The sequence below is a fragment of the Mandrillus leucophaeus genome, unplaced genomic scaffold (assembly GCF_000951045.1).
Source record: "Mandrillus leucophaeus isolate KB7577 unplaced genomic scaffold, Mleu.le_1.0 Scaffold2, whole genome shotgun sequence".
NCBI classification, from domain to species: domain Eukaryota; kingdom Metazoa; phylum Chordata; class Mammalia; order Primates; family Cercopithecidae; genus Mandrillus; species Mandrillus leucophaeus.
Window position 1 is genome coordinate 12,063,270 of NW_012102031.1, and position 16,192 is coordinate 12,079,461.

Here is a 16,192-nt window from a genome sequence, read left to right on the forward strand (position 1 = left end):
GCTAAGGCAGGAGAATGGTGTCAACCCGGGAGGCGGAGCTTGCAGTGAGTAGAGATCATGCCACTGTACTCCAGCCTGGGCAACAGAGCGAGACTTCATCTCAAAAAAAAAAAAAAAAATGCTTGTAACTAATAATTTTGGGATTTGATCAAGATCACCCTGCTGTTGGGGAGGGGAGAAGAAAGGCAGTAAAGGAGAGTGAACTGTCTTAGAACAGACACGGTGGAAGGGACAGCTGCAAGAGCCAAGCTGAATTGTGAAAGAATGTATTCAGTTCTGAACTCCACTCTCGTAAGAGGAAGGTCAAAATCTGTCGCGCATACAAAAGTTACTAGCCAGGATGTGGAAGAGATTGGTCTTATTTAAGAACTGTGCACCAAAGATATTCAGTGATGGGCATGTGTCATCCCACCTGGATGATTTAGCATTGAGAGCTCTATACCATGCTTGATTTTTATTGTTTGTTTTTGGCACTTACATATAAGCTATAGAGTGTTAAACTTTTTACATATTTTTTTCCCGATAATGATAGATCCACCTGGGTTGAATATGTTGTAAACGCTTTGTTTCTAGGATACATTATTTGTGTTCAACTCAGACACAGAAAAAGTTCTGAATTGTCTTTTTTTTTTTTTTGGAGATGGAGTCTACTCTGTCACCCAGGCTGGAGTGCAGTAGCGCAATCTGAATTGTATTTTAACTATAACATACAAAAGCCTAGTATACGTTTTTCTTTTTGTTTTTTGTTTTTGTTTGTTTGTTTGAGATGAAGTCTCGCTCTGTCACCCAGTCTGGAGCTGTGGCGTGATCTCAGCTCACTGCAATCTCCACCTCCTGGGTTCAAGCCTTTCTCCTGCCTCAGCCTCCAGAGTAGCTGGGATTACAGGCATCCGCCACCACACCGAACTAATTTTGTATTTTTATTAGAGACAGGGTTTCTCCATATTGGTCAGTCTGGTCTTGAACTCCTGACCTCAGGTGATCCGCCCGCCTCGGTCTTCCAAAGTGCTGGGATTACAGGTGTGAGCCACTGCCCCTGGCCCTAGGACTCTTAACTTTAGGAATCCTGAAAGTTAGAACATTTAGCTGATAAAATATTGTAGAAAAAGGAAATTGCGTCTGATACATTTCTGCTAGTGTTCATCATATGATTGACTGTTTGGAGGAGGTGGGGGACGTTACAGAGGTTATCACGTTACACGTCCATTGCATCCAAGTAGGTTGTTCTGTTGCCCTCATCTGTATTCAGGAGCCCAGACTAGCAGGGCTCCCACTGTATCTGGAGGTTGCACACCACCATGGTAAGGCTGTTGGGGGAGGTCTCTCACATTTGACCTCAGCCCACACTCTTTTATTTTTGATTCATTCAATTTTTTTTTTTTCTGAGACAGTGTCTCTCTCTCTCTCTCTGTTGCCCAGGCTGGAGTGCAGTGGCACGATCTCAGCTTTCTGCAACCTCCTTCTCCCGGGTTCAAGTGATCCTCCTGCCTCAACCTACCCTAGTAGCTGGGATTACAGGCACACACAACCATGCCCAGCTAATTTTTGTATTTTTAGTAGAGACAGGGTTTCATGACGTTGGCCAGGCTGGTCTCAAACTCCTGACCTCAGGTGATCCACCCACCTCAGCCTCCCAAAGTGCTGGGATTAAAGGCGTGAGCCACTGCGCCCGGCCCTGATTCATTCAATTTTGATTATATTTCAGATTAACACAAACCCTGTAAAGTCTCCAGCCTTTCTGTGAGGAATAACTTGTTTTTCTTAACTCAGAACCTTTTAAGAGAAGTCAGTCAATCAGGGGGGAAGTCTCTCTTTCACTGTTAAGAATTGTGGCTAATCGGCCGGGCACGGTGGCTCACCCCTGTAATCTTAGCAGTTTGGGAGGCCAAAGCGGGTAGATTGCCTGAGCTCAGGAGTTCGAGACCAGCCTGGGCAACAACGGTGAAACGCTGTCTCTATTAAAATACAAAAAATTAGCCGGGCATGGCAGTGTGTGCTTGTAGTCCCAGCTACTCGGGAGGCTGAGGCAGGAGAATCGCTTAAACCCAGAAGGCAGAGGTTTCAGTGAGCAGAGATCGCACCACTGCACTCCAGCCTGGGCAACAGAGCAAGACTCCATCTCAAAAAAGAAAAAGAAAAGAAAGAAAAAAAGAATTGTGGCTAATCGAGGAAAAGGAACATGGGTGAAACAGCGGGCTTGGCTCTCCACCAGGGTATTTTGGGGCCTCCAGCTAGGGGCACCTTAGTGCCACAGGTGGGACAAAGCAAAATCCCACCAACCCCTCTGGGGCTGGAGCCAGTAAGGTTTCATTGCATTAGCTCACCAGAGACCTTTGGGATCTGTAGGAGCCTGTATGTCACTGACCTGTGCTGTCACTTTACAGAGGCTCCGGTAGCCTTGGAAAAGCTTATGGAAGTCATTCCACACACATGCCAGAATCTGTCGGTGACAGCTCTATTGGCTTTTTTCACAGAATGGGATGGATAACAGGTGTCTACAGTCTCATGAAGAATGGAAGCTTCTGCTCATGGAGTACCCTGACCTGACTGGATGTCTTGCTGGGTGTTTTGTGTGGTTTCCATGTATTCTTTCACCCTCTTGTAAGGTTGCTGTCAGCACCATGTAGTTAGTAGATGAGAGTCCTTGGGTTGGAACAGAACTCAGTCACTCTTGCTTTTCCATGAAGTGTTAACTTGAAATAATATTTTAAATAGCATCTATTCTCACACCTCAGACATTCAGCCTGAGAACTGGAAAAGCAGAGAATAGTAACATTTGGGAGAAAGGATCAAATATAACTACAGATAAATATTTTCTTGGCCAGGCGCAGTGGCTCATGCCTTTAATCCCAGCACTTTGGAAGGCCGAGGTGAGCAGATCACTTGAGGTCAGGAGTTTGAGACCAGCCTGGCCAACATGGTGAAACCCTGTCTCTACTAAAAATATAAAAATTAGGCCAGGCACGGTGGATCACGCTTGTAGTCCCAGCACTTTGGGAGGCTGAGGCAGGTGGATGACCTGAGGTCAGGAGTTCAAGACCAGCCTGGCCAACATGATGAAACCCCATCTCTACTAAAAATACAAAAATTAGCCAGGCATAGTGGTGGACGCCTGTAATCCCAGATACTTGGGAGGCTGAGGCAGGAGAGTTGCTTGATCCCGGGAGACGGAAGTTGCAGTGAGCTGACGTGGCGCACAATCTTGGCCCACTGCAACCTCTGCCTCTAAAAAAATTTTTTTATACCTCTGTTACTGTCACAACTTTAAAAAGTTGTCAGGCTCAAATTCTAGATAAGGAGAAATTTTTGTTGTTTACACTTAATTAAATTTGAGATTTCTTTCAGTGCCCGATCCTTGTGACTGCTAGCTAATTTCCCAAAGTCATAAAGAAGTCTCTCAAAAATAACTAATATTCAGCCAGGCATGGTGGCTCACGCCTGTAATCCTAGCGCTTTGGGAGGCGGAGGCGGGCGGATCACTTGAGGTCAGGAGTTCCAGACCAGCCTGGCCAACATGGTGAAATGCTGTCTGTAGTATTAGCCAGGCGTGGTGGCGGGTGCCTGTAATTCCACCTACTTAGGAGGCTGAGACAGGAGAATGGCTTGAACCTGGGAGGTGGAGGTTGCAGTGAGCCAAGCTTTCGCCATTGCACTTCAGTCTGGGGAACAGAGCAAGACTCTGTCTCAAAAAAAAAAAAAAGAATAATATTCATGAGCTCAGAATCTTCTGAATCCCCCTTGACCGCTGGATTTTCTTACTGTAGGAGGATCTCCTGATGCAGTCCAGCGAAGAACTTTTACATGTGGACCTTCCCGAAGATTTTCTAAGGAGCAAAGGTATTTATTTCTCTCAAATCTCTTCCTTTATCCACTTATCCGTTTCTGTTTTGCATTGAGAATATAAGGGTTATAAGTCCCTGCCTTGTAAGGTGTACTTAATCATAGAAACTGTAACTTCGCCATAGATTGTATCTTAGTATTACCCTTGGACATACTTGCACAGTGCACTGCAGCCTCAACCTCCTGGGCTCAAGCAGTCTTCATACCACGGCTTCCCAAGTAGCTGGGACTATAGGCGCGAGCCACCACGCGTGACTAATTTTCTATTTTGTTTGTTTTTTTTTGTAGAGGCAAGGTCTCCCCATGTTAACTAGGCTGGTCTCGAACTCCTGGGCTCAAGTGATCCTTCTGCCTCTGCCCCACAAAGTGCAGGATTACAGGCATGAGCCACCACACCCAGCAAGTCCCTTTCTTTTGAGTGTGTTGAACCTTTATTGAATTTTATATCATCAAATATACTATATTTGCCTGTTTAGAAGGGTTAACTGGGACAGAGGAGACATGTACCCACTATAGTTCAGCATATAGTAGTGTATCCTGTTCTTGTTCTGTGGGGTCAGGGATGAGAGAAAATGTTTACTCCAGGTCACCTTGAGCATTTTCAAGGCAGTTTCATTACCTCTTTTTGCTTCTCAAAACAGTGGTTGGGTATAGAGATCTGAGATTATTACTTTCAGATTGGTTGGTTGATTGAGGAGAAAGCTGAGGTCCAAAAGAGAGTAGCTGAGGTAAGGTTCTCCTCTTCTCACCCCAAGGCTAAAAATAATCTTAGATTACTTTAGAGAGGACTATGTGTCAATTAAGGCTAATCTAGAATCACCAGGCTGGGCACAGTGGCTCACGTCTGTAATCCCAGCACTTTGGGAGGCCAGGGTGGGAGGATTGCCTAAGTCCAAGAGTTTGAGACTAGCCTGGGCAACATGGCAAAACACCTTATCTACGAAAAATGCAAAAATTAGCATGGCAGCACACACACCTGTGGTCCCAGCTACTCGGGAGGCTAAGGCAGAAGTATCACTTGAGCCCTGGGAGGTTGAAGCTGTAGTGAGCCATGATCACACCACTGTACTCCAGCCCGGGCAACAGAGCAAGACCCTGTCTCACTAAATAAATAAATAATATAATATAATCAGAACCTCACGAAGAGAAGATAAAGTGAATACGCTAAGTCAGTGGTCCCCGACATTTTTGGAGTCAGGGCCCTGTTTCATGGAGGACAGTTTTTCCACGGATCCGGCGGGGTAGATGCTTTCAGGATGATTCAAGTGCATTGCATTTATTGTGCACTTTGTTTCTATTATTTCATTGTAATATATAGTGAAATAATTACACAATTTCCCATAATGTAGAATCAGTGGGAGGCTGAGCTTGTTTTCCTGCAACTAGGTGGTCCCCTCTGGGGTTGATGGGAGACTGTGACAGATCATCAGGCATTAGATTCTCATAAGGAGCTCGCAACCTAGATGCCTTGCTTGTGCAGTTCACAATAGGGTCCACACTCCTGTGAGAATATAATGCTGCTCTTTATCTGACAGGAGGCAGAGCTCAGGCAGTAATGCAAGCATGCGGAGCACCTGTACATGCAGATGAAGCTTTGCTCACTTGGCTGCCGCTCACCTCCTGCTGTGCAGCCCAATTTCTAACAGACCGAGGATGGGTACTGGTCCATGGCCCAAGGTTGGGGACCTCTGCATTAAATTATATGAACATTTTGTTACTGTGATAAAACATCAGATTTGACTCTTAGCTTCTTGGCAGCCTGAACAGAAAAGGAAGCACAGATCTTTCTTATGAAAAAGGACATTTGTCCTAGTTTATCACCCTGCTTCCTGCTGCTACAGATTTCCTCTGTGGCTGAAAGGCTTGACTATCCAGTGTAGATTAAAGCACGTTCCTCCGAAGATGAGAAATGTTGTTTTGTACATAAATCTCACCCTGTTCTTGTCTTACTAGGGATGCAGTTTAGTGACCCCCTAACCCCACCCTCAAGATCTTTTTAGTGGGGCTCCAGTGTTGCTATATTCTGTCTTTAGTATATTTTCACCCACATCTTACCACAGAATTTACTGTCTGTTGAACTACACTTTCACTTAACCACTGAACTGACCTTTTAAACAGGAGAACCAGAGTTATTTTCTGCTTGGAAATCTGCATTATCAAAATTACCTGGCTGCTCTCCACCTAAAAAGCTGGTCCACATTGGACCTAGATAAGATGAACTCTCCTGAGTAATGTTTGCAGCTAAATTACTCTGTGACACTTTTCTTCATCTTCTAATATCATGCTTATTTAATGACTTAAATTGGTAAAATATTTGATATTTTTTCCTCCTGCAAACCCATGGATAAGGGTTTCAGTTTGGTATAGGGGAACTTGAAATCAGCAGCTCTACTAGAGTTTTTAGCAGCAATGGCCTAGTTCATTCTGTCCCCCAGGAACCTTCCAGGGTATTCCTGTGTTGCACATGAGGAAGCAAGCTCAGCTGTCCAAAGTCACAGCCAGTCATAGCAAGCCAGAGAAGAAGGTTCTATGGAGACAGGCCTGTGAAGATGTTGAGTCCTGAGAGCGTGAGCAATATATGCTATCACCATGGATTTGATTTAAATAGACCCACATGCTCTTCTGTAGTGTGACCAGCATTTCAGCTTGCTCTACCAAGGTCAGGTATCTGCTACTTTATCTTTGCTATGGAATTAAGAACTGAACGATGCCAGCCGGCTGGGCGCAGTGGATCCCAGCACTTTGGGAGGCCGAGGCGGGCAGATCATGAGGTCAGAAGATCGAGACCATCTTTGCTAACACAGTGAAACCCCATCTCTACTAAAAAAAAAAAAAAAATTAGCTGGGCGTGGTGGCAGGCACCCATAGTCCCAGCTACTCGGGAGGCTGAGGCGAGAGAATGGTGTAAACCTGGCAGGCGGAGATTGCGCCACTGCACTCCAGCCTGGGGCGACAGAGCAAGACTCCGTCTCAAAAAAAAAAGAAGACCTGAATGATGCCTCTTAGAAATCAAACTTGTCTCCAGGGCTCCAGCTGCCAAAATCTTCGCTCTGCCCCAGATTTAAGTTTTCTTTCTTTTTTGTTTTTTTCTTTCTGTCACCTATATGTAATAGATGATTGTAAGCTATAGGCACAATCATATGTCTGCTGCCTCTCAATTAGGTAAAATGGCAACAGATTGAACATTTTAAAAGGACTTATGTAATAACCAGAAGGAGCCTTTAATTGGTAGGATGCAGTTTTGCCTATCATTTCTTATTTCTTGATTGCTGTAGGGCAGACACATGAGAAGTGGGCATGGGGGAGCAGTGGTGGGAGTATTTGAGTTGAGTGGCCATCTCACAGGGGAGATCTTCTCCATCAGGCATTCTTGCTGGTTCCTCGCCCTTTCTGCTGTCCTGACTTGCCTCTTTCAACATAATTTTCTGTTAATTTTACAAAACTGATGTCACCAAGTTTATTTGTTTTATCTTGTTTTTCAGAGAGTTCCCTGTAACGGGGCTTGTCTGGGAAGTTTATGTGTAAGAAAGGTGAAATGATATCAGGAACAATGGCAATATTAGTTCCTACTCATTATTGTGAGACTTGCATTCCCACAGTAGTGATTTCCACGAAGACTTATTTAGGAGGGTCACCAGAAATTGGAAGAGCATTGAGGAAACACATTTTGAGGAAGAGGTGAAAGTAGTCAAGGAGGGAAAATCTACCTTATATAATTTGGAGAACTAGATGTTTATTTTTATTTTATTTTATTTATTTTGAGATAGGTTCTCACTCTGTCACCCAGGCTGCAGTGCAGTGGCACGATCTTTGGCTCACTGCAACCTTCGCCTCCAGGGTTCAAGTGATTCTCCTGCCTCATCCTCCCAGGTAGCTGGGATTACAGGTGCCTGCCACCATGCACGGCTGATTTTTTTGTATTTTTAGTAGAGACAAGGTTTCACCATGTTGGCCAGGCTGGTCTTAAACTCCTGATCTCAAGTGATCTGCCCACCTGTGCCCCCGAAAGTGCTAGGATTACAGGCGTGAGCCACCACGCCCAGCTGTGTACTTACAAATTCTTGAATCAGGTAGCACCGTCTGCTGTAACAGGGAAAGTGGGCTAGTTTCACAATGATAAGTATTGTGTGTGGATTCAGGATTTTGAGGCTCCTTTTTGTAAGTGGTAACTGAAAACCTGTGGCTTGCAGTATATATTTGTTAATCTAGTATTATTTGCTGACTCCAAACATGTTAAAATGCTGTGTCTAGCCTAGTTATTCCATTTTAACTATTCTCAGGTTCAGTAAAATAAAAAAACAGAGCAATGGAAAGGCGCCTTTTATATGGCAGGCACTGTCCCACATGACATCTTACATGCATTATTTAGTGTAATCCTCAGTGTAGCACTGAGGTAATTGTACTTTCCCCACCTTCTACAATAGAAGAAACCAAGACTTAGAGTTAAGTATCACAGAGCTGCAGGGCACAGTGACTCACACCCATAATCCCAGCACTTTGAGAGGCTGAGGCGGGAGGATTGCTTGAGCTCAGGAGTTCAGGGCCAGCCTGGGCAACATAACTAACCCTGTTTCTACAAAAAATACAAAAATTAGCCGGATGCGGTGGCGTGTGCCTGTAGTCCCAGCTCCTTGGGAGGCTGAGGTGAGAGGATCACTTGAGCCCAGGAGTTGGAGGCTGCAGTGAGCCATGATGGTACCACTACACTCCAGCCTAGGCAACAAAGCGAGACACTGTCTCAAAAAAAAAAAAGAAGTATCACAGAGCCATGATTGAAGCTGAGCTGGTCTGGCTTCACAGTCAGGGCTCTTTCTCATAGTAATTGCTGCTCTCAGGACCTATTGAGAAATGTATAGGGAAGCCCTAGAAACTCAGTATTAATAGCATTTGTTTATTTGACCTAACTGTATTCGTTCATTAATTTTATGAACATTCATTAAGTGCTCTTGTGCTTTTATGTACCAGGCATTATGCCGAACCATAAGAAAGAGAACAAAACAAGATCCTTACCCTCACAGAGTTTATATTCTAGTAAGAAATAGATTTTAGATTTTTTGTTCTTTTTTTTTTTTTGGAACAAGGTCGCTTACTCTGTTACCCAGGCTGGAGTGCAGCAGTGCGTTCACAGCTCTTTGCAGCCTTGCCTTCCTGGGCTCAAGCATCCTCCTGCCTCAGCCTCCCAAGTAGTTGGGACTAAAGGCACTCACCACTATGCTCAGCTGATTTTTTTTTTCTTTTACATTTTTTGTACAGACAGAGTCTCCCTGTGTTGCCCAGGCTGGTTCAAACTTCTGGGCTCAAGCATTCCTCCTGCCTCAGCCTCCCAAAGTGCTGGGATCACTGTTGTGAGGTACTGCACCTAACCAGGAATTAGATTTGTTTTGTTTTGGTTTTTGGTTTTTGAGACAGAGTCTTGCACTGTCACCTAGGCTGGAGTGTAGTGGCATGATCTTGCTCACTGCAACCTCCGCCTCCTGGGTTCAAGCGATTCCGCTGCTTCAGCCTCCCCAGTAGCTGGGATTATAGGCATATGCCACCAGGCCCAGCTAATTTTTGTATTTTCAGTAGAGACGGGTTTTTGTTACGTTGGCCAGGCTAGTCTTGAACTCCTAACCTCAAGCGATCCACCCACCTCGGCCTCCCAAAATGCTGGGATTACAGGCATGAGCCACCACACCTGGCGCATCTTTAAATAGATTTGCATTTTGCTTTTTCTGTTTAATACGGGTGTCCTGTTTTTTATATATATATAAAATCATGTGTATATATACCCATACATATACGCATGTGTATAGTGTGCTAGTCATGGTTCTCTTAGAGGAACAAAACCAATAGATCACCTGAGGTCGAGAGTTTGAGACCAGCCTGGCCAACATGGTGAAACCCCATCTCTAGTAAAAATAAAAAAAAAATTATCTGGGCGGGCCGGGCGTGGTGGCTCATGCCTGTAATCCCAGCACTTTGGGAGACCGAGGCAGGCGGATCACCTGAGGTCAGGAGTTCGAGACCAGCCTGGCCAACATGGCAAAACCCCATCTCTACTTAAAGTACAAAAATTAGCCAGGCATGGTGGCGGGCACCTGTAATTCCAGCTACTCAGGAGGCAGAGGCAGGAGAATTGCTTGAACCCAGGAGGAGGAGGTTGCAGCGAGCTAATATCGTTCCACTATACTCCAGCCTGGGCGACAAGAGCGAGACTCCATCTCAAAAAGAAAAAAATTAGCTGGGTGTGGTTGCAGGCACCTAGAATCCCAGCTACTCAGGAGGCTGAGGCAGGAAAATCACTTGAGCTGGGAGGTGGAGGTTGCAGTGAGCCGAGATTGCACTACTGTACTCCAGCATGGGCAACAGAGCAAGACTCTATCTGAAAAAAATAAATAAGTAGATAAATAAATAAAGTTTTATGTATAGTTGTTTTTTCCAAGGACTAATTTTATCTATGACATCTAGTTTCAAGTAATGAAAAAATGGTCATCTAGTAAAATAAGCTGTTACTGTGAGTCTGCTTTATTAATGTTTTAAAATGAAAGCCTCTTAAGACTGAATGAGAGTACAACACAGGGACATGTTTCTATGTTGTATTCAGTTGTCCAGCATTGATTTGCGAACTCTGTATAACTCAGCAGGAGGCATTTGTTGAAAATTACCTGTTTCTGCCAGATATAATTTTGGCCCTCTGTTGTATTTTCAGAGAAGAAAAAAATCAATGATATAGCATGCTAACTTTCCAGTTTTCTTTTCGAGTTGGGTCTTCTTGTTGCCCTTGATAGCATAGCATAATAAAATGCATGAAGGTAGACCAAATGATTTTTAATTACTGCATACTAATTTGGATTTATTTCTCTTGTTCAGAAGGAAATGTACAGATTACAGCTGAAACTCTGCTAAAATCCACTGAAGTACAAGGTATGAAGGTCAATGGGACTAAGACGGATAATAATGAAGGACACAAAAATGGCAATGTGAGTAAAGATCTCTCAGCTGGATGCAGCGAATTCCCAGAATTAGACAAAATCATGAACAGTGATGAGGTTTCAGAAACCAGCACATTAGTTACCCCAGAACCTTTAACCTTTGTGGACCCTGTATTAACAGAAGCAACTCCTAAAGAAAAAGAATGTGAAGAATTAAAAAGTTGTCCTTGGTCGTCATTACCAGGAAGCAGTGCCATTTCTAATGTGGACAATGGGAAGGAAGAGCTGTGTAAACTAAACCTTGTCTGTGAAGCAGATGACAATCACCAAAAGATTCATGGCCACCATAATGAACAACCCAGTTCTACACATGATAGTCCCACAGCCACAAGCCCCTTGAAAGAAAATTCTGGAGTTTCATGTTTCACATCAGACTTGTCTGGTCCAGAGTCCAGAACAATATCTTTAGAAAACTGTGGTTTTGAAGGTGGTGGTTTGCTAAAAAGATCTGCTGAAAAGACAGACAATTGTTATTTTTATAGGGGGGACGATCAAGGGAAGAACTTGGCTTCTAGAGAAGAAAATGAAGAACAGCTTTTGATTCCTAGGAGTGAGAGAGGTGGACCTTTTCTTATTAATGCCAGGGAACCAGAAAAGGAGATTAGTGGTGGTGGTTCTGGTGAAAAAGAGCCTGTTGTTTCCCCAAAGGAAAATATCCACAATGACTGTTGCATTCAAGACAGTCTCCATACAGGGAGCTCTAGTTCATTAATGCCCAATTCTTTTACTGAAGCCACAGAAGTAATGTTAAATAAAAGTGATTTGAAAATTACTTTACACATTCAAGGTAACTTGACAAACCTTGAGGACCATAAAGAAACTTCCACTAATATGAGCCATCCAGGTGGACACTCTGAAGAAAGCAGTTTTTCCTCCTTGATGCAGATTGAAGAGGCAGAACAGACAACCCCCATAGAGTCCAGTATATTAAGTAAATCTTTTTACACTGAAGACTGTAACTCTTTAGTCAGCATCCAGAGAAATCTAGAAAGCAACACCCAGTTAAATGAAGCATCATGTAATGATTTTCTGTTTGAAAGAAAATCCATTGTGAGTTTAATGCCAGAGGATCAGATAAGTCCTGTAAGTGAGGTATTAAAACCCAAGAAAGGTACTGCGCTGTTGCCACCATCCCCAGAATTTCATCACAGACCTGAATCAGAAAAAGTTATACAGACCTCACATGATGATATTCCACTTTTAGATGAACAGAGCATAGCCTGTGAGATGAATGAACTTTCTTGTACCAATGAACTGGTTGTAAACAAAGTAGAAAGTGAATGTGTTTTAAATCAACAAGTGTCCCTTAATTCTCAAGACCATGCAAAGTTGCCAACTGACTCTCTATTTCATTTAAACAAAGAGATGCCTTTAGCAACAGGCAGAGATGCCCATCAGAGCCATCATCCTCCATTAGAGGGTGGAGCAGATGTCATTGCTGATATACAAACCATTCCCGTTGAGACAAAAGTGAAAGACATCTCTCCACCAGGTAACCAAACCTGTGGTGCCTCTTCAAACAGTCCCACCTTAAACATCAAACCAGGAAGCCTAGAGAGAAAAAAAGAAATGGCTGATTCAGGAACAAAAGCTCTACATTCCAGGCTTCGCTCAAATAAGAGAGAAGCAGCTGGCTTTCCTCAAGTGGCCTCTGTCATAGAATGTCACAGTGTTCAATCTCAGGATATCTCTAACTGTCATTGTGTAAGAAAAAATGCATCCGAAGAAAACATGTGTTCTGCTTGTGCTGCTTTCAAGTCCAGCAAAATCAGCCTGCAAGCTGATAACTCTTTGATAACAAAATATGAAAATGCATTTCAGCACCGTGCTCACCGATGCCAAGGAACAGGACACTCTGTGGAAAAAAGCAGCTGTAAAGTGAGTTATACATCAGGAGAAAGGGAACTTGATGGGAGAGAAACGAATGGCAGCCTTCCAGGAGATAAGATCAGAAACAAAATGACAGCATGCTTGTTAAATAGTGGCATTTCAAACAAAATCATTCACACCTCCAATAACATCAAACTCAGTGAGGAAGGGCTGGAAGGAAAGGAGCAGGATGTATCCAAAGAAACTGTATTTTGTAAGTATAACATCTCTGATCATGCTATACAAGAACTAAACCAGACTGTAAACATTCCAAGTCCTGAAAAAGTGTTGGACCAGTCTCCTACTGTTATGTTTTCCAGTTTTAAGAACGTAAAAGCAGTTGAAACACTCGATCAGAAGGCAGATGAAGTTCCTGATTGTCAGAGTAACCAAAACAGACCAGATGAATGCAAAAGTGAAGGTCAGTCAGCCAAGGAGATGCTAGGTAGTGACCACAGAGAGACTGTCACCGAGCCTCACGGGGAGGTAAACCACAACCAAAAGGATCTGCTGGTCAGCTCAGGCAGTAATAACTCACTACCTTGTGGTAGTCCAAAGAAAGGCAATTTGAAAGGAGCCTTTGTCAAGATGTCTGGTTGTGATGAGTCCACAGAAAGTGTGGTAGACATCGTCTACACGGACTGTAGTAATAAGCTTACAGAAGGTGTGCTGGATGTGAAGGCATCTAATCCACTGGATTGTGGTGCAAGGCAAGAGAAACTGGCATTCCAAGAGGACTCAAGGAGTACCTTGTCTCAGAGAGAACTGGATGCTGCACATACAGGAACAACTGGCCAGGACTCAGATTTCCCAGTTACTGCTGCTTCTACAGTGGACTTTCTCAAAATAAAATCATGTGAAGAAAACGTGTGCAAATCTTTAAAAGACTGTGAAATGGAAAAGTGTTCAGACTCTTGTGCCCATGAGATGGAGTCTGTTGCAGATCATGAACCAAATAAAAGAATATTGGGCAGAGTAAATGTGTCTTTAAGCGATACCCATTATGGACAGCAACATAAAGGAACGTCTCTCAGAGAAACACAAGAAATGACTGAAGGATCAAGATTAGAACTAAACTCTGAGTTTGGCAAAGAAAGTACCTTTGGAATTTCCTCAAAAGAGTTGATGTCTTGCCATGATGTAAGCTCTGTTTCCCTAAGAAGCCTGAAGTCAGTTGAAATAATGCCTTCTCAAGAAAATTCAGAAACTAATATTAACAGTGAAGAAACTGACCTGAAAAATCTTTGTAAACCAAATGATGGTGAAATGCTTTGTGAAAATGTAAAGGACTGCGCAGTCCTTCCTGAGATGAAGGAAAGAGTATCAAGAGATAGGAGTAATTCTAGTGACAGAGACAGCATATGTACCTGTGTGGAAAAGAATGCTTGTAAAGCTTGCCACCCTCACGAGAATTTCTCTGACAGGCATTTGCCTTTGACAGTGAAAACAGAAATTAAAGTGAAAGAAGAAACCGAAGAGCATCAGAGGGGACTACTGGGTGACTTAACTGTTGGGGAGCAATCTGAGGAGATGGTTACCAGAGAAGCTGGCAATGGCGATCATGTGAGCAACATCTCTCAGACCCATGTTACAGGCCAGAGGATACTTAATCATGCTGAAAAACAGCAGAGCCCTGAGGTTTTGGACTACATGTTGCAGAAAGAAGAGGAATATATACATCAACAAAAGGCACATACAGTATCGGAACAATGCATATCATCTAGTCTGTTTTTAGATGATGCGCAAAATAAGAACCAAGGCAAGGTTGGCAAAGATAAGTCCACCATGATGAATGAAATCACCCTAGCAAAGCTGGCCAAGGACAACACTGTGGCACAGACTCAGAAGTTAGAAGACCAGAAGGAGGAAAGTTTACATCATCCATTAAAGAAGGACATTGAGTCATGCACAAGTCCTTGCCTTCTTGGTGCCCCTCGGAAAGCAGAGGACCCCTCCTCTGCTGGGTGTGATCAAATACATGGTGCCTTTGCGAAGAAAGGAATGCTTCCCTTAAAGAAGCAGCCCCATCGAACTTGTAAGAAAGTTTCCTATCAGGAGCAAACCATTGTGGGGAGAAAAATAGGTAAAATCAGAAGTTCTGCCTTTTTAAAGAGTTCCTCCAATGCCGTCCCCACAAAAGCGCACAGACTTCTCAGTATGTGCACTCTGTCTGCACCTACACGATTAGAACCTGAAACAGCAGCTACCAAGAGCTTGATTAGTCACATACCAAAGCAGACAGCTACACCGTGCCATCCCTTGAGGAGCCCGAATTTTAGGAAGACTACCAAAGAATCAGCCTTACTAAACAAGCTGTCCATCCTTGCCTCCAAACTGGCCCCAGCCATGAAGACTCAGAAACTAAGATACCGACGGAGTTCCTCTGAACTTCTTCCAATGGCTAAAAGCTACAAGCGCCTCAGATATAAAAGGCTCCTGGATGGATTTTCATCCAACACAGAACAGCTGAATCCATATTTGACAGCTAGTGGATGGGATAAGAGGCCTAACAGTAAGCCCGTGGCACTTTATTCTCTCGAATCCATCAAGATGACCTTCATAGATTTGAGCAACAAGATGCCGTCCCTGCTGTTTGGTTCTGAAATCTTCCCAGTATCCTTTCATGTAAAATCATCCAGCTCAGATTGCACGACTGAGTCCTCAAGGACTTTTCCTGAGCACTGTGCTCCGGCAAGGCTTGCCTTAGGAGAGGCCCTCCAGTGCCCGTCTCAACCTCCCAAGTGGACCTTTTCTTTCTTCCTGTCCCATGGTTGCCCTGGGATGGCCACATTCAGGGAAGACACTGGCCTCCATAGTCAGACCCACACTCAGGCTCCTCCCCAGCCTCCAGCTCCTCTCCAAGACTATGGAGGCACTGCCATAGTCCAGACCAGAGCAGACTGCTCTGTCCTTGGCCTTCACACACTTCTAGCACTTTGTTCCCCAGGATGTTACCGAATCTGGACAAAAAAACGGAGCTTCTCCAGCCACATGCCTACCATGCAGAGGCTCTTCATGACCCAGTTTACACAGGGCTTGAAAGGGTTACGGTCTCCAGCCTCCATAGCGGACAAGGTCTTCTGTTCTCTGCCCTACTCGGTGGGCAGAGTCCTATCCATTTGGAGCCAGCATGGGCCTTCTGCCTGCTCCTTCGAAATCTCTTCTCTTCATTCCACTCACTGCAAGCGGCAACCAAGTCTGGGTACCACAAGCAGGTAAAATCTGTCCACTATTCTTTACAAATGTCCCATATTTGCTTCCTGTCACTGGGGAGATGAGAGGGGAACTGCCGAAAGTGCAAGGCTGTTTAGAGTCCTCTTGGGACTGCATTTTCTATTTCCCTTGCCAAATATCTGCCGAGAAAATCCAACAGTAATTCTTAAGCATAGGACCCCCCCACGCCCTGCTCCATTTTCTTGTAGAACCTACTTCTGTATTTCACACCATTCTTTTTTCTGTCCATTTCATTCCTCAAACCATCAAGTCTGTTGAATCTTCTTTTTTTTTTT

At 44.0% G+C, this 16,192-nt stretch overlaps 1 protein-coding gene across 1 annotated transcript in view; it reads left to right on the plus strand.

Moving 5' to 3' along the window:
• The window catches only part of PRR14L (proline rich 14-like), a 73,071-nt gene that overhangs the window by 20,560 nt on the left and 36,319 nt on the right, over positions 1-16,192 (plus strand). The window contains exons 3-4 of the mRNA XM_011979019.1: positions 3,765-3,837; positions 10,693-15,898. Of these exons, the coding sequence (XP_011834409.1) occupies positions 3,765-3,837; positions 10,693-15,898 (5,279 nt within the window). The remainder of the gene's footprint in view (positions 1-3,764; positions 3,838-10,692; positions 15,899-16,192) is intronic.